Source organism: Podarcis bocagei, assembly GCF_964188305.1.
Source record: "Podarcis bocagei genome assembly, chromosome: 7".
NCBI classification, from domain to species: Eukaryota; Metazoa; Chordata; class Lepidosauria; order Squamata; family Lacertidae; genus Podarcis; species Podarcis bocagei.
In genome coordinates, this window is record NC_138132.1 from 5059926 (window position 1) to 5078884 (window position 18959).

At 48.0% G+C, this 18959-nt stretch overlaps 2 protein-coding genes across 2 annotated transcripts in view; one reads left to right on the forward strand and one right to left on the reverse strand.

Moving 5' to 3' along the window:
* The window catches only part of LOC308590428 (cytochrome P450 2A13-like), an 80167-nt gene extending 72083 nt beyond the window's left edge, over positions 1 to 8084 (reverse strand). Inside the window, exon 1 of the mRNA XM_081200468.1 lies at positions 7661 to 8084. The gene's annotated coding sequence lies outside the window, so the exon portion shown is untranslated. The remainder of the gene's footprint in view (positions 1 to 7660) is intronic.
* Positions 256 to 18762, forward strand: LOC308590414 (cytochrome P450 2F3-like). The gene is made up of 9 exons (XM_081200448.1): positions 256 to 496; positions 4743 to 4905; positions 7166 to 7315; positions 9898 to 10058; positions 11132 to 11308; positions 12256 to 12397; positions 13283 to 13470; positions 15977 to 16118; positions 18125 to 18762. Exons 1-9 carry the CDS (start codon positions 299 to 301, stop codon positions 18304 to 18306), a joined length of 1503 nt encoding a protein of 500 aa, XP_081056574.1. The 5' UTR covers positions 256 to 298; the 3' UTR covers positions 18307 to 18762.
* Positions 18763 to 18959: the final 197 nt, after the last annotated feature.

The window sequence follows — 18959 nt, forward strand, 5'->3', positions numbered from 1 at the left end:
ATTTGGTTACAGTTGTATATATGCTGTTTCTCAAGCCACTGAACGCAGAGCAAAATGGACCTACATCTGGTCTTCATTGAGGGCTAAGCAGAACCAGCTTGTTTTCATTCTGTGTCTCTGCCAGAAAGATTCCTCCAACGGCAAACATGAGGTTAGCAAATGACAGCTGAGGGCAGGCATTGTTTGCCAAGGGGAGCTTGTTCCAGCCAGTTAGAAGCTGGTCTCGCGGGCATCTATATAACATCCCCCTCCAGGCGAAATCACAGACACTGCGACTCTGCGGACTGCGGACAGCGAAATGGAGCTCTTCCTCTCCAGGATAGATTTTGGTGGGGTCTTTGGCATCCTCCTGGCCATGGTCATCTCGTGCCTCCTCTTCCTCCACTTCTCGTCGAGAAAGAAGTTTAGGACCCTTCCTCCGGGGCCAACCCCACTCCCCTTCATCGGAAACATGCACCAAGTGGACATCAAGGAGCTGATAAATTCCCTGAAAGAAGTGAGACCACGGCAGCCATGTTGGGGGGGGGTGTCGGGGGAGTGATTTTACAATTTCCACATCAGGCAAGAAAGCAGGACGGATTTTGGTTCTTTTTTTAAAAAATACATTTTTATTCATTTTTAACGTATTAATTAACATTCATACAACAGAACTTCACATCTTATACAGTGGTACCTCTGGTTAAGTACTTAATTCGTTCCGGAGGTCTGTTCTTAACCTGAAACTGTTCTTAACCTGAAGCACCATTTTAGCTAATGGGGCCTCCTGCTGCTGCCGCACCGCCGGAGCACAATTTCTGTTCTCATCCTGAAGCAAAGTTCTTAACCCGAGGTAATATTTCTGGGTTAACAGAGTGTGTAACCTGAAGTGTGTGTAACCTGAAGTGTATGTAACCTGAAGCGTATGTAACCTGAGGTACCACTGTACAATATATTTTTTTGGACTTCCGTCAACACCTCTGATGATTTTCCATTCTTATCGCTTATTATGCATTTCTTAATTTCATATTACCTTTAATTATCTTTAACTAATAGTTCTCCTCATTGTCTTTTTTTGCAATATTTCAAATAATTCACCTTACGAAATGTCTTGCAAACCTACTAGCATAATCTGTCCATCACAATTACTTTTCAAATAGTCCATAAATTTACTCCAGTCTTCTGATAATCTCTGATCTCGCAGGTTTCGAATCCTTCCTATTAGTTTATCTAATTCTGCATAGTCTGCCAATTTCATTCTCCGTTCTTCTTTCGTCGGTAATTCTTCTTGCCTCCAATTTTGTGCCAATAATATTCTTGCTGCCGTCTCTGCATATAAAAATAACTTACAATCCTTTCTGTTTATATCCTCACCTACAATGCCAGGATTTTGGTTCTTTGAGGGCAGGAGAAGCATAAAAGGGGGGCTTCAGCCAGAGAAACTGAGAAAGAGCAACGAAAGTGCCTCTGGCCATGCACAAAGCATCATTCTGTCGCTGTAAGATCTTCAGAGCTAGTAGCAGCTCCTTGGGAACTAGGGACTCGGGTTTCTTGTTGTTGCTGCTGCTGTTGTTCAGTTCATCTTTTATATTGTAATTTTATGTTGTTGACTGCCCTGCGATCTATAGGTATAGGGTGGTATACAGATTTTAATAATAATAATAATAATAATAATAATAATAATAATAATAATAATAATAATAATAATAATAAGCAGACTTGATCCCAGCACTTGAAAATAAGCTCTTTCTGCCTCAGTTGCCTTTCAGTTCAAGCAAGAAGAGGCTGGAGTTGGAAGGGGCTCAGTTTTCCCATCGAAGGGGCGCCCCTGACCCTTTTTTCTGCATTGCACGAGGACCAACTTTGGGGTCTTAGCCCAGGGGGAGAATGGGGAAAGGGAGAAGCCGTAAGGCTCGGCTTTCTGCCTGTAGGACAAGGAGAGGAGTGAGACAGAGGACTTGCCCATCATTACGTTTTGCCCTGCACTTTCTAGGCACAGCCTAGGAAAACCTGCTCTTTAACGATGAACAGAAACAAATGGCAATTCCAGATTTCCATGGATTGGTGGGTTTTCACGGGGAAATGGGGGGCAAAAAAACCAAAAAACAATACTCTGACATGGAACTTTGAAGCTCAGACTTGTGCCTAAATCAGAACCAGTGAAGGTCCTGTGTGAGTGTCTGGAGGCGGTTGGAGGATGGATGGCGGCTAATGGATTGAGGTTGAATCCTGACAAGACAGAAGGACTGTTTTGGGGGGACAGGGGGCGGGCTGGTGTGGAGGACTCCCTGGTCCTAAATGGGGTGACTGTGCCCCTGAAGGACCAGGTGCGCAGCCTGGGAGTCTTTTTGGACTCACAGCTGTCCATGGAGGCGCAGGTCAATTCTGTATCCAGAGCAGCTGTCTACCAGCTCCACCTAGTATGCAGGATGAGACCCTCCCTGCCCGCAGACTGTCTCTCCAGAGTGGTGCATACTCTAGTTATCTCCCACTTGGACTACTGCAATGCGCTCTACGTGGGGCTACCTTTGAAGGTAACCCAGAAACTACAACTAATCCAGAATGCGGCAGCTAGACTGGTGACTGGGGGCAGCCGCCGAGACCACATAACCTACATTGAAAGATCTACATTGGCTCACAGTACATTTCTGAGCACAATTCAAAGTGTTGGTGTTGACCTTTAAAGCCCTAAACGGCCTCAAAGGCCCAGTATACCTGAAGGAGTGTCTCCATTCCCATCATTCAGCCCGGACACTGAGGTCCAGCTCCGAGGGCCTTCTGGCGGTTCCCTCATTGCAAGAAGCAAAGCTACAGGGAACCAGGCAGAGGGCCTTCTTGGTGGTGTCGCCCGCCCTGTGGAACGCCCTCCCATCAGATGTCAAAAAGATTAACAACTACCTGACATTCAGAAGACATCTTAAGGCAGCCCTGTTCAGGGAAGTTTTTTAATGTATGACATATTAGTGTATTTTTTGTCTTTGTGGAAGCCGCCCAGAGTGGCTGGGGAAACCCAGTCAGATGGGTGGGGTACAAATAATAAATTATTATTATTATTATTATTATTATTATTATTATTATTATTATTATTATTATTATAATGCAGCACAAGAGCATGTCTGGAGGAGCCCAGAGAAAGAGGACCTGGGACTTTCTACCTCCACAAATTTAAAACCGGCCAAGTGTCATGCTTTTGTGTGTAGTTTGTCTCAACGGTAAAACTAGTCAGCAGTCAATATGCAAGCAATTAAGTGTCGGCTAGGGGTGGAGTGGGGAGGAATTTTATTCGATCACATTTAAAGATGAAACTTCCAGATCTGTGCTTTCCAGAACAAGCTATGAACTGAATCACGGCTGTCCTCTGAAATTTGCACTTCTCTGAATTTTGCAGTGAAGTTCCCTGTCCGAGCAATGGGTGCAAAAAAATGCATGCCTGGGGACAGAGGGTGAAGTGTATGCTAAAAGGCAAATAATAGTGCAAATGACATGCGCAGGTGCATTGCATTAGGGGAAATTGCATTCCCAAGTTGTGCTTATTAGGTAGAACTGCAAAAATGTCCACAGTAGGAGAAATTTGCAGTAAAATGCTGAAGAATTTTCAGCAGGTATTTTCTTTATTTTTTATATTTTTTAAGCATGCTGATGTGGAGTGAAACCAGGCTGTGGAAGGCTGGATTAGCGATTTGAATATATATATATATATATATATATATATATATATATATATATATATATATTCATAATGTACATAAAACAGAGAAAACAGTTATAACAGCAAATGAAAATGACAAGATGAAAAACAAAACTATAAATAGTCACACATAATGAGTACAGTTGCACATGGATTAAAATAACGAAATCCAAATATAAAATATCAGTGTGATCATCGAATCTAGTTCCAGTTTTGCTAGGCTTGTGACAAGAGCTGTCATGAAAATGATGCCTCTGGTGTATATGCAATAAAGGAATGCCAAGTCACATAAAAAACCATTTGGAGGTCCCAGGCCTTGTCAAAACCTCAAATTATTTTCCTCTATGAGGGACATCTTGGGGCTGTTTTCCATTGAGCTGCCAAGATCATGCATAAGATGAATTATTTTGACAATATATTGGTATCATCAAAAAAAAATTGGTATCGTTAATTTTGGACAACAAGAAATGGTCTGTTTAGTAATATTCATCATTCCCATCAAAATTAAATTCCAAGTTTCTCACACCGATCTACATTCCCACCATAAGTGATCATATGCAGCAAGTTTATCTCAACGTCTCAGGCTATAGGCAATAGAGAATTAGGCAATAGAGCATTTTTGTTACATTTGCAAAGGACTGTGATGCCATGTGTGGTGCAATTTCAAGGAGCTTTCCCTAAGAAACAGGTTTTAAGGGTGGTTTGTGGTTTCTGTTATTCTCCTCTTGCCCCAAGAAGACGCCGAAGATGAAGCCACGGCTGTCCTAAATTAGGGCTGCCACACAACCGGAATTTCCCAGATAGAGCCATAGGAAACAGTGTCCAGGTGGAAAACGTTGAAAAGTCCAGGAAAACCCAGATGTATGGCAACCCATGTCAGCAGTGTAGAATTTGGCGAATTTCCTTAAAAATAGCTCAAAAACTTCATATTTTTTTTTTGAGAGTTTGCAAACCAAGAAGCTCAACAACTTTAGGCAAAACTAAGAAAAGCTCAACATGTTTTGTATCCAGATTTTCGCTTTTTGAAATGTGGCGACCCTATCCTAAACAACTTCCTGCTTCCTTTTCCTCTTTGCAGCTTAGCAAGACCTACGGGCCAATGTACACCTTCCACCTGGGCTCTCGGCCTTGCGTGGTCCTCTCTGGCTACCAGGTTCTCAAGGAGGCCTTGATTGACAAGGCAGAGGAGTTCAGCGGCCGAGGAGACTTCCCCGCCGTCCAGATGTGGAGCAAAGGGAACGGTGAGGAAATGAGGGGTGGGGTGCTGATTTTGAAAAGGAAGCGTTGCAGCGGCTCCCCAAGTAGGGGCTAAGATTATGGAGGGGGTGCTAAGAGGCAAGGGGGCAGCAGGGGAGCCCCGGAAGTGGTGGCTTAAGACTCCTGCTAAGTGACTCTAAGGGATGCGGGTGGCGCTGTGGGCCTAGGACTAGCCGATCAGAGCCTAGGACTTGCCGATCAGAAGGTCGGCGATTCGAATCCCCACGACGGGGTGAGCTCCCGTTGCTCAGTCCCAGCTCCTGCCAACCTATCAGTTTGAAAGCATGTCAAAGTGCAAGTAGATAAATAGGTACCACTCCGGCGGGAAGGTAAACGGCGTTTCCATGCACTGCTCTGGTTCGCCAGAAGTGGCTTAGTCATGCTGGCCACATGCTGTACACCGGCTCCCTCGGCCAATAAAGCGAGATGAGCACCGCAACCCCAGAGTCAGCCACAACTGGACCTAATGGACCCTTTACCTTTACCTTTTTAAGTGACAAGTCAGAAAGGCAAGTCAGAGGCGATATGATAAAAAGGTAAAGTTAGAGGACTCCTGGATGGTTAAGTCCAGTGAAAGGCGACTATGGAGTTGCAGCGCTCCTCTTGTTTTCAGGCCGAGGGAGGTGGCGTTTGTCCACAGACAGTTTTCCGGGTCATGTGACCAGCATGACTAAACGGAGGACCGTGACGAGTGCCAGAGTGCACAGAAACACCATTTACTTTCCCGCTGCAGCAGTACCTATTTATAGTCGTACCTCTTGTTACGTCAGTCTCCAGTTGTGTTTTTTCAGGATACGAAGGGTTTCGCCGTGGGCGCATGCACAGAAGCGCTCTGTGCACCTCATGAATGCGCAGAAGCGCTCTATCGCGCCACGTACGTACGCAGAAGCGGCGCTCTAGTTCTGGACTTTTCGGGGTGCAAATGGCACCCCGGAACGGATCGAGTCCGTAACTAGAGGTACAACTGTATCAACTTGCACTGGTATGCTTTCAAACTGCTAGGCAGGCAGGAGCTGGGACAGAGCAATGGGAGCTCGCCCCGTCGTGGGGATTCGAACCGCTGACCTTCCGATCAGCAAGCTCAAGAGGCTCCATGGTTTAGACCACAGCGCCACCATAGCAGGCTATAAAATGATGCCTGGCATGGAGAAATTGGGTAGAGAAAAGGCTTTCATCCCTCTCTGGTAACACTAGGATTCATGGGCACCTGGCGAAGTTAAATGTTACAGAGTTCAGTACACATAAAAGAAAGTCACGCGGCAACAGAGTTAAACTATGGAACTCACTGCCACAGGATGCAGGGGCGGTCGCCAAGTTGGATGGCTTTGAAAAAGGATCAGACACTGGAACAGAATTGGAAAAAATGTTTAAAATATCTTTCAGCAAAAAACCAGAAGCTGACCTACTAGGAATCACAGATTCGGCTATCCCTAAAAAAGGTTTAAATGACTATCAGACTTTGAAAAGCCTGTGTCATTGAAAAGCCTGTATCAAGTTCATCAATTTTTTTGAATTAACTAAATAGTTTTAGCTGGAATTTAAATAAAAATGCAAGCAATTGAGACTGTTTTGAATGTTAATGGATCATTATCTCCCTTATTGGGCTGTGTAGACCAGTGTTTCCCAACCGGTGTTCCCCGGCACACGAGTGTGCCGTGAGACACCGGCTGGTGTGCCGCGAGATGCCTGGAGGGAGGCGGGCGAGTCGGGCGGCGAGAGGCGGGGCGGGGGCGGCGAGGAGAGGCCGCGCCTCCTGCTGCTGCCCGGCGCTCCTCCTCGCAGCCGGCAGCGCTGCCTGGGCGCCTCCGCGCGACTCTGTCTCGCTGGGTTTGGTCTCCCAGCAGAGACGGGTCACACGCGCCCCTCCCTCCCTCCCTCAGCCTGCGCGGAGGCGGATTGAGCGCAGCTGAGAGGAGCTGCCGAGGGAAAAAACGTTCACTTTTGTGCGTCCCTCCCGGCGTGACGCTGCGCGCTGACGTCACGGGGCGGGGCTTTAATGGTGGTGTGCCGCGAGATTTTTTTTTAGTACACAGGTGTGCCGTTGCCCAAAAACGTTTGGGAAACACTGGTGTAGACCACTCTTTTGAATAAGGCTTTCGACAGAGTAGGGTGGATATGCCAGGGATGAGTTTATGGGACCGAGGGGGCTGTGGGCTTGAAAAAGTCCCAGAACGACTGGGTTAGGGGCTTCTCACTGGGGGTTCATGCAACTGGCCCTGGGCTTATCCATTGCTTTTCCCTCAGGGATCGTGTACGGCACTGGGGAGCGCTGGAGGCAGCTGCGCAGGTTTGCCATCAGCACCTTCAAGAACTTCGGGATGGGGAAGAGATCCATTGAGGAGCGGATCAAGGAAGAGGCTCAGTTCCTGGTGGCTGAGTTCCACAAAACTGAAGGTTGGTGGGGAAGGGGCTGCCCAGGGGAAGGGGAAGGGAGGGGATTTGCTCCACCAATTTCCCAACATTTTCTGGAATAGGGTTGTTGTGCGGGTTAAACGAGGAAGAGAGACGTGTATACCTCACCTCGAGCTCCTCGGAGGAAAAGCTGGGATACAAACGCATAAATAAATATTATTATAATAAAATCCGGTCCAAGAGAGAGAAAAGAAACAGAAAATAAAGGAGTGTGTTCATTATTTGATCCTTCAGAGCCAGTGTGGTGTAGTGGTTCAGAGTGGTGGACTCGTAATCTGGGGAACCAGGGTCGCTATTCCACTCCTCCTCATGCAGCTGCTGGGTGACCTTGGGCCAGTCACACTTCTCTGAAGTCTCTCAGCCCCACTCACCTCACAGAGTGTTTGTTGTGGGGGAGGAAGGGAAAGGAGATGGTGAGCCGCTTTGAGACTCCTTCGGGTAGTGATCAAGCGGGATATCAAATCCAAACTCTTCTTCCTCTTCTTCTTCAGTAATGTTGGGCTCTTTCCCCCTACTGAAAGCAAACTGATGAAAAGACTTCCTGTGATTTAAATTATGATGAAATCATAGGATCATAGAGCTGGAAGGGACACCCAGGGGTCATTTAGCCCAACCCCCTGCAATGCAGGGATCTCAACTAAGGAATCCATGACAGGTGGCCTTAGCTTATACCGTCATACCTCAGGTTAAATATGCTTCAGGTTGAGCGTTTTCAAGTTACACTCTACGGCAACCTGGAAGTAACAGAGCACATTACACATCAAAATGATGTCAAGTGCATGCGCGGAAGCGGCAAAACGCGCAGTTGCATGTTACGTTCTACTCATGATGCGAACGGGGCTCTGGAACGGATCCCATTCGCTTCCAGAGGTACTGAGGCATCAGGCATAAGCCTGCATTTTATTAATGTTTGATCAGGGCTTGTATATTAAAAGAGAGCTTAAAGATTTTCAAAAGTTTCATGCCAGGCAGAAGACCAGCTGCTTAGAGAACCTTGGCAATGTTTTCCTCCTAGACAAGGGGCCCCTTGATTTATAGCAGAAAACAATTCTCAAAGTCATAAAAAGGGAATTACAGGCTGAAGACCAAGGTTACACAGACCCTACATAATTAATGGTTGGTAAACAGTAAAATAATACCAATGTGCCTCCCAGTAAAATGAGCCAGATCTTCTTCCTAAGGTTAAAAAAGCTGTTTCTTTCTTAAACTGAGAGAGTTAAAGGGCAATAAATGTTGGGAAGAGCTAATGGGAAAAGCAGCTGGCTGAAGGGGGGGTGTAAACTGAAGAGGCTTCTTTTGAAGCTGTTTTCTACTAAGTTCCTTTTTTACTTTACAAAGGCCTTATTCCTTTTAAAAGGCTACCTATGTTATGTATTAAATATATTGGCTTAAATGTAATTATGCAAAGGATTTAAGAAATGCTAGATTCTTATTTCATATAGTTGTAAGAGTTGTATTTATCCTGAAATTAAGTCAGCCACCAGCCTAGCCCCCCTGCCAGACAGGAGACGCCATCGAGCACTCCTGATATATATAGTTGTCAGGCATTTGTTTAGAAACCTTCAAATGAAGGAGATCTTTCAATGTTGATGTGAACTCAAGATCCTTGACATATGTTTAAGATAAAAATTTAAGATTAACCATTTGTTTTAGAAGGCAATAGGGCAAGGAGGGCAAGAGGTGAGCTGGTAATTAAGATTCCTTGTTGAGACACATGTAAGATATATTACTACTTATTTGTCATTTATAGATGTAACAATATATAGCTCTTTGTGTTCCATATAAGGACAGGAGGATATGGGTGTATCTTTTGTGATTGGTTCTAGCAATCAGCCAATAGGAAATTCAACCAGGCTGATTGGACAGAGGCAGCCACAGGAGGAGCAAAGGGGGCTGGATTAAGGGAATATAAGTGCTGGCCATAATAGCAGGAGGCCAGGCCAGAGCTTGGTAACCATATACCACTGTGCCTCTCATTTATTTGTCTGACAAATAAATAATTATTTTAATTTCTCTATTGCTGCGTTGAATATTTCATTCCAGCTAAGCGTTAACCACAAGCAGGGTGCTACAGTACCACTGTACAATCTGGAGGGGCGGGTGTTAGATAAAAAGAGCCCTTCTTGCAGAACGAAACCTTAGTTTAGGGATATCCAGATGGGCGGGGTATAAATAATAAATAAAATAAGTATTATTATTATTATTATTATTCCATTTCAGTCTTCACAAACCTGTTGCTCTCTGGATGTCTTGGGCTACAAAGCCCATCAACCCATGCCAGCACAGCCATTGTAGAAACTGTAAACATCTCTAAACATCAGGAGAGCAAGAGGTGGGAATCATAGACCTGTAGGAGGGCTCCCCAGGGGTCATCTAGCCCAACCCCCTTCAATGCAGGAATCACGGCTAAAAAATCCCTGAGAGTTGGCCTCCATCGGAGGAGAGTCCACCGCCTTCCAAGGTAGTCCATTTAAAGAGAAGAGTGACTGCTGGGGCTGTTACCAGAAGTCTGTGAAAAGGTGATTTGAAAACAATAGATCTGCTTCCTCTTTCTTTACTCCCAGGCAAACCCTTTGACCCCACCTTCTTCCTGAGTTGCGCCGGCTCCAACATCATCTGCACCTTAGTTTTCGGCGACCGCTTTGAATACACGGACAAGAAATTCCTCATGTTGCTGGACCTCATCAACAGCAACTGGAAGCTCATGAGCTCCACCTGGGGACAGGTGAGCCCGAGCCAGCGGGGGAGAAGGGGAACTGGGGCTACAGGGTGTTAGTTAGACGAGGTGGGACTTTGGTCCAAAATGGCAGCCTGGCTCTCCTGGCTCCTCTTATGGGCACAATCAAAAGACAGTTGTGGGGAATGCACTGGGCGGTGTGCGTAAACTGGGGTCTTCTTCTCCTCTTCTAGGCCTTTGTGGCTTAGGGCCCTCGTATCTCCGGGACCGCCTCTCCTGGTCTGCCCCACGGAGGACCTTAAGGTCCATGAATAACCATAGTTTAGAGGTCCCGGGCCCTAAGGAAGCCAGACTATCCTCCGCCAGGGCCAGGGCCTTCTCAGTGGTGGCTCCGACCTGGTGGAATGCTCTGTCCCAAGAGACCAGGGCCCTGGAGGATTTAATCTCCTTCTGTCGGGCCTGTAAGACAGAGCTATTCCGCCTGGCCTTTAATTTGAATTCAGCCTGATCTTTTATTTCCCTTCTCTTCCGTCCCCTTCCCCTTTTATGAAGATCACCCGCTCTGAGACCCCACAGCTAATTCTCCCCGGCCTCCTCGCTGGCCCAAGCAGGACCAATTCAGCTAGCTAGCCCTGGGTATTATCAAATTGATTTTTGAATTTTGAATTTTATTGTTACAGTGGTACCTTGGGTTACATACGCTTCAGGTTACACACTCCGCTAACCCAGAAATAGTGCTTCAGGTTAAGAACTTTGCTTCAGCATGAGAACAGAAATTGTGCTCCAGCGGTGTGGCAGCAGCAGGAGGCCCCATTAGCTAAAGTGGTGCTTCAGGTTAAGAACAGTTTCAGGTTAAGAACGGACCTCTGGAACGAATTAAGTACTTAACCCGAGGTACCACTGTATTCATGTTTTTATACTGTATTTTATGCTGTTTTTATAATTAATTATAGTTATGCTGTTTTACAATTTTATAATTAAGTGTTTTAAAGTGTTTTAAAATTGTTGTTAGCCACCCTGAGCCCAGTTTTTGAACCTTGAAGGGCGGGGTATAAATAAATTGTTGTTGTTGTTGTTGTTGTTGTTGTTGTTGTTGTTGTTGTTGTTGTTTTCACTATTAGATGCTCTTCAGCTTCCCAAAGATCATGAAGTACGTCCCTGGGCCTCACCGCCAGATCTACAAAAACTACCTGAAGCTGGCCAAGTTTGTTGGCGAGCGGCTGGAGATGAACCGGCAAACTCTGGACGTCAACAACCCCCGGGATTTCATCGACTGCTTCCTCATCAAAATCCAGCAGGTATCCTCAGCGTCCCAAATAGCTGCCGTTAATTCCAGATCCCTTCCCTCTTTGCCAGGAAGCCAGGAAAATTCCAGTTTTGTGAGCAGGAAGAGGCTTCTATAACAGTGGTTTCTCAACCGACTACAATTTAGCTATTTTACTTCACCTAATTTATATACCACACGACTGTAAAGCAGCACCAACAACCTCAAAGCGGTCTACCAAAAAAAGATAAAACTATAAGATCAGTAAGGAAAAAATCAGGAATTTCTTTTGAAAAGGAAAAATAGCAATAGACTAAAATTAAGACATGCACAAACTTTCTAAGCATCTGGGTAGGTTTGTATAAACAAACAATGTTTTTAGGAGGCGTCGAAAAAAGGACAGCGAAGGCACCTGCTTGGTATCAAGTGGTGGGGAGTTCCAAAGTGCAGGTGCTGCCACACTAAAATATTGAGATCTTACAAATGCAGAAGGGGAGTTGTTTGGCAGCTGGAACAGGGCCAGATCCACCGATTGAAGTGGTTGAGCAGGGGTATTTGGAACAAGGCACTCTCACAGGTAAACTGGTTCCAAGTTGTTACTAACAGTAATACCTTGAACTTGGCCCTGCTGCGAAATGGCAACCTGCTCAGATCTCTGAACAGAGGAGTTATATGCTGACAAGCACAGACTGCAGCTTCCAAACCAAGCGCAAACCAAGCGCAATCTATTTCAGCAGGAAGCTACGGTTCATACGCCGGTCGGAAACAAAGCAGAAAATGCTTTTGCAGGCGCCAACAGTGTGATGTGGAAAGTGCTTTTGCATAATGAGCAATATCATCATAGCCACAAATCATCACAGATGCAGAATGAAAATTATGCCCGGAGGGGCCTTGTCAGATGGTGGCATCCTGCGTTGTATTCTTCACAAGTAGCATTGAAGCTGTCGAGGTTTCTCAGCCCCTCCCATATCCCTGTTGCAGGAAAAAAACAACCCGGACACACACTTCAACGAAGACACCATGTCGAAGACCACGGTGAACCTCTTCTTTGCCGGGACGGAGACGGTCAGCTCGACTTTGAGATACGGGCTCCGAATTCTCATGAGGCACCCTGAGGTGGAAGGTCAGTTTCCAAAATCAAAGGGGGCCTGTTCTGTTCTCACACAGGAATGCCCTTGGGGCAGGGGGGGCAGTCCTACCTGCCCACCAGGGAGGGAATAACAATAACAACAACAACAACAACAACAACAACAACAACAACAACAACAACAACAACAACAACAATATACAGTGGTACCTCAGGATGCGAACAGGATCCGTTCCGGAGCCCCGTTCACATCCTGAAGCGAACGCAACACACGACTGTTTGTCTGCGCATGCGCGTGTCGCGATTCACCGCTTCCACGCATGCGCATGGCGTCATTTTGGCTGTCTGCACAAGCGCGAGTGGCGAAACCTGGAAGTAACGAGAGCGCAACCCGAAAGTGCCTGGTGTTATAACACGAGTAGAATGTGTGCTTTTATTTAAAATGCATCTCTGGGTTATTTGTGGGGCATAGGAATTCGTTCATTTCCCTCCCAAAAAAAATATAGTCCGGCCCCCCACAAGGTCTGAGGGACAGTGGACCGGCCCCCTGCTGAAAAAGTTTGCTGGCCCCTGTTCTAGTCCAGTCTGAGGTTGCTCTGAACTGCCCAAGTCTCACTTACAGAAATGCCAAGGAAGAGCTAAAACCCTGGGTTTCATAGGCTCATGGAATTGCAGAGGTGGAAGGGACCCCAATAAGCTCATTGAAATAAGTGGGTCAAAGGGGGCCTGTTCTAGGGCATCTTTGTCTGCATTCGCCTTCCCACACCCCTGCGCCCTCTACCTTTCTGCTCCCAGCCACCCACCCTCGACACGGGCTATTCCCGTCATTAACCCCTTGCAGACCATCACGGCCCATTTCCCTGTCCGTCACCGCATCTGGGACCGCCTTAGACCTTTCCCCACCCTCCTTCCTTGCTGCAGAGAAGCTCCACGAAGAGATTGACCGGGTCATCGGGGTGAACCGCAGCCCCTGCATGGAGGACAGGAGCCGGATGCCCTACACGGACGCCGTCATCCACGAGATCCAGCGCTACGCCGACATCGTCCCCATGGCGGTGCCCCACACCGTCACGCGAGATGTCGAGTTCCGTGGATACACCCTCCCCAAGGTTTGTGGGGAAAGGGGGGGTGCACCCCATGGGTGACAGCGAAGGTCTCCTTCTGTAGGGGCCCCATTGGGAGCATCCTGCCTTGGCACCCTATGGGCTGCTGTCACAGTCCTGAAGATCTCTGTCTTCTGAGCCTAGATGAGCAAGACCTGGCCATGCGTCCTTTTAGCAGAAGGCACTCCACACACACTCCCTTTTGTGGGATGTAAACACAGGAGCAGTCAATGACAACATTCCTAGAGTGTACATGTTAGAACATGGGGAGGGATGTCTGTCCAGCAATCAGGTAAACTTCCTGGGGACGGACTTCCTCCGCATGTGACCAGAGGTGGGTGTGGCCTCACCTGTGCAGGTAATGACAAAAGCACAGGGCAGGCAGCCATCTCTCTCTCTCTGCCATTTTCCTTCGATGAGGAAGCATCTAAAGATGCCCTCTTGGCTCTCAGCCAAGAGAGGAGATAAGGTCTATCTTGCAACAAGATAGATTCTAAGTATATGTAACTTTTTAAGCCTGTCTGCCTTCTGGGATCATGTTGTGAACAGAACGTGAGTAAACTCTTTTATGCTTTTATAAAGACTGTGTTGTGTCTTGTATTTTAAGAGGGAACAAAGGGGAAATTACCAGAGTAATTATTATAGAGGTTCTAGCGAACCTGTGCACACGTTACCGTTGCGAACTAAAAGGGGAATGTCTATAAACTCTGCTGATATTTTGGGAACTTGTTAGCACAAGTTGAATAAGGATATAATTAGTCAATATATCCTCTCCTGCACCCCAGAACATTCCCACACCTTTTACATTATGATGTGGCCTTGGAAACAGGGCATTTCATAGGATTGTGGAAGGCACACCCAAAGGTCATCCAGCCCAACCCAAACCCCCGCAGTGCAGGAATCTCAACTCAAGCATCCATGGCAGGTGGACATCCAACCTCTGCTTGAAAACCTCCAAGGAAGGGGAGTCCACTGTTGAACAGCTCTTTCCGTCAGAAAGGTTTTCCCTGTGTTGAGTCGGAATCCCCTTGAAGCCATGGGTTCGAGTCCTACCCTCCGGAGCGGGAGGAGACAAGCTTCTTCCCTCTTCCACGGGACAGCCCTTGAGATATTTATACGCCAGCTTTTCTTCCAAAGAACTCGAGGTGGTGCAAAGGGTTCCCCTCCCTCTACGCATTTCACCCATACAACAACCCTGTGAGGCAGGTCAAGGCGAAGAGGTGGTGACTGACTCAACCGAGGTCACTACTAGGCTTCATGACTGAGTGGGGATTCGAACCCAGGTTCCCCAGGTCAGAACCCACCGCTCTCGCCATTGTGCCACACCGAGCTAAGCTCAGAAGAGCTTGCCCTTGACTGAAGGTACCGTATTTTTCGCTCCATAAGACGCACCTGACCATAAGACACACCTAGTTTTTAGAGGAGGAAAACAAGGGGGGGAAATATTCTGAACGAAACAGTGGATGTATGATTTTTGTGGTTCATGCTGTGGCCACAGACATGTGATTTGATGGTGAGTTTGGGGTAGCCCAATGCAAAAATCCTGAGGATCCATGTGGATCCGTGCTTTGTAACCACGTTTTTGCGCCCAGGCAACAGTGGTTTCAAATCCCCGCAGCGGGGTGCGCTCCCGTCGTTCGGTCCCAGCGCCTGCCAACCTAGCAGTTCGAAAGCACCCCCGGGTGCAAGTAGATAAATAGGGACCGCTTACCAGCGGGAAGGTAAACGGCGTTCCGTGTGCTGCGCTGGCTCACCAGATGCAGCTTGTCACGCTGGCCACGTGACCCGGAAGTGTCTGCGGACAGCGCTGGCTCCCGGCCTCTAGAGTGAGATGAGCGCACAACCCTAGAGTCTGGCAAGACTGGCCCGTACGGGCAGGGGTACCTTTACCTTTTTTTAACAGTGGGTGTGTGATTTTTGTGGTTCATGCTGTGGCCATGGACATGCTATGTGATCTGATGGTGAATTTGGGGTGATCCAATGCAAAAATCCTGAGGATCCATGGGATTTTACCTCCCTCCTCCCAGGCAGCCTCCTTTTATCTCTAGCATCCCTTATCTCTCTCCCCAATTGGCAAACGATCAGCGGCTTTGTTTCAACACCCACTTCCCTTTTTCAAAAAAATAGCATGATCTGCTTTTTGCCCCTGGGCAATTCAGCTCCAGGGACCACACATTCGCTCCATAAGACGCACAGACATTTCTCCTTACTTTTTTGGAAGAAAAAAGTGCATCTTATGGAGCAAAAAATACAGTACGTCACTCACACATAGTAAGTGACTGCCACAGCGAGTCGGACCATCTGGTCTACCTACTTCAGTGTTGTCCACATTGGTGGGCAACAGTGGCTCTCCTATTCCTACCCAGAGATGGAAATTGGGACCTTCTGCAGGCAGCACAGGTGCTCCTGGAGCTAAGCCCCACCCCCATGACTCAACACCTGTCTACCAGGGATTTCTTGCCCTTGGTTCTCAACCATGCCTTCCTCCTGCTCCTCTTCCTCCAACCCACAGGACCTCAACATCATCCCCCTGATCTGCACATCTCAGTTTGATCCCACGCACTTCAAGAATCCAACCTCCTTCAACCCGACTCATTTCCTGGACGAGAGCGGGCGGTTCAAGAAGAATGATGCCTTCATGGCTTTCTCAGCAGGTAAGAGCAGGACAGGGGTTCAGCTCCTGCCTGTGGGTTTCCCATCGTGGGCATCTTGGTGGCCACTGTGAGAACAGGATGCCCGGCTAGGATGGACCTCCTTTGGCCAGATCCATCAGGCTCTGAGAATCATGGAACTGTAGAATTGGGAGGAACCTCAATTCAATGTAGGAATCCCAACTCAAGCATCCATGGCAGGTGGTCACCCAACCTCTGCTTTGAAACCTCCAAGGAAGGAGAATCTACAACCTCCCCAGGGAGATCACTCGGAAATCACAGAACTGTAGAGTTGGAAGGGAACATCTAGCCCCGCATCTGGTCCACTCTTCTTATGGGCCTTTTCGGTGGTGGCTCCCCATTTGCGGAATGCTCTCCCCAGAGAGGCTCGCCTGGCTCCAGGCGAAAACAGTCTCTTTACCCAGGCCTATGGCTATTAAGGCGGGACGCGGGTGGCACTGTGGGTTAAACCACAGAGCCTAGGGCTTGCCGATCAGAAGGTCGGTGGTTCGAATCCCCACGACGGGGTGAGCTCCTGTTGCTCAGTCCCTGCTCCTTCCAACCTAGCAGTTCAAAAGCACGTCAAAGTGCAAGTAGATAAATAGGTACCACTCCAGCGGGAAGGTAAACGGCGTTTCCATGCGCTGCTCTGGTTCGCCAGAAGCGGCTTAGTCATGCCGGCCACATGACCCGGAAGCTGTACGCCGGCTCCCTCGGCCAAGAAAGCAAGATGAGCACCGTAACCCCAGAGTCGGCCACAACTGGACCTAATAGTCAGGGTCCCTTTACCTTTACCTTTTTATGGCTATTAAGTAATTGATGGTCTGTAATAGTGTGCAAGAGAGGACTGTTATGATGATGATTATTTCATTATTAGGCTGTCTGTCAGTAAGCATTTTACTATGTTTTTATTATGTTTTTATCATGGGTTTTTTGAAATGTGTTTTCAATGTTGTACACTGCCCTGGGATCTTTTGATGAAGGGTAGTGTATAAAATGAATTAATAATAATAATAATAATAATAATAATAATAATAATAATAATAATAATAATTCTGCAGTGTATACACAGCCACTGGGTTGAATCCTGCTTGCAGACATCTCCGCTTGGGTCTCCATAAGTGAAAGGGCGGGAGGGATTTAAATACCACGCGGGTGACGCTGTGGGTTAAACCACAGAGCTTAGGACTTGCCGATCAGAAGGTCAGTGGTTTGAATCTCCGCGATGGGGTGAGCTCCCGTTGTTCGGTCCCAGCTCCTGCCAACCTAGCAGTTCGAAAGCACGTCAAACTGCAAGTAGATAAATAGGTACCACTCCAGCGGGAAGGTAAACGGTGTTTCCGTGCACTGCTCTGGTTCACCAGAAGCGGCTTAGTCATGCTGGCGATGCCACGGAAGCTGCACGCCGGCTCCCTCGGCCAATAAAGCGAGATGAGCGCCGCAACCCCAGAGTCGGCCACAACTGGACCTAATGGTCAGGGGTCCTTTTACCTTTACCTAGAGGGGAGATTAAGCGCCCCTTGGAAGGGATCCAAAGGGTTCCCTACGAAGGTCTGCTCCATTGTGGGCAACCTGGGGACTCCATCCCTAAGCCCACCTTCAAATGATGTCAGAGCAACTTCCGCTTGAGGCGCCACGGAAGATGGCTGAAAATTCCATCGCTCCGGCTCCCAGGGGGCAATTAGAGGCTGAGATGGGAGTAATCAGCCTCCCAAAATCTTCCCAGGGGTACGGGAAGACACAGTCTCATCCGCGGATGCCCAGCAAACCAGCCCCAAATTCGGAAGGAAGGAGGGGCTGGGGGGCACTGGATGGAAAGCCCCCGAGAGAGCCTGGCTCTCCTGGATGCTGCTGTCTCCGCGAGCGAATCAAGTTCCATTTCTTAAGATGAAAAATTGGATTTAAGTTTTGGACATGGTTCGAGCGAGGAGGGAGAAATTAGAGCCTCCTTTGCCTGACCCTCAAAGGCACAGAGGCATTTCTGTCCCTCTTCCTTCTCACTTTTGCAGGGAAGCGGGTGTGCCTGGGAGAAAGCCTGGCTGTCATGGAGCTCTTCATCTTCCTCACCACCATCCTGCAGAACTTCAAGCTGAAGCCCTTGATGAAACCCGAGGACATTGACATCACACCCGAGTCCACGGGGCTGGGGAGCATTCCTCGGCCCTACCAGTTCTGCCTCATCGCCCGGTAAAAGGACACTGCGCTCGAAGGCCAGGCTGCTCGCCCGCCCCCCTGCAGCCAGACATAGAATCATGGAAGTGTAGAGTCGGAAGGGACCCCGAGGGTCATCTAGTCCAACCCCCTGTAAGGCAGGAACCTCAACTAAAGCATCCATGACAGAGGACCACCCAACCTCTGCTTAGATACCTCCACGGAAGAAGAGCCATCACCTTCTGAGGGAGTCTGTTCTACTGTCAAACAGCAAGCTTTGGTTTTTTTCTGAATGGCTGTGGCAATCCATTATGCAGGGGCCTCTCCCTCCCTCTCCCTCTCTTTCATCTGTCTCTTTTCTCATCTCTCTCTCTCTCTCCTCTTACCTGTTGCTGCGGTCTGTTGTCCTGCAGTCACTCTGCAGTCTGTCATCTGTTCCCCCTGACCAACACTCTGGGAACAACATTGAGGTCAATAAACTTGCCATAGCTGTCAACTGTCCCTTATTTGGCGGGAAAGTCCCTTATCCCAGCGCCATGTCCCGCTGCTGTCCCTTATTGATGATGTCACTTAAATTTCCCGGGTTTCAAAGGAAGCAGCTCCTCTCCCTCCCTCCCTGCCGGCCAGGGAGGAGGGAGGCTCCAACTGTGTTGCTTGGCTGCGTGGCTCACCCAATAAGGAGTCTCAGAACGA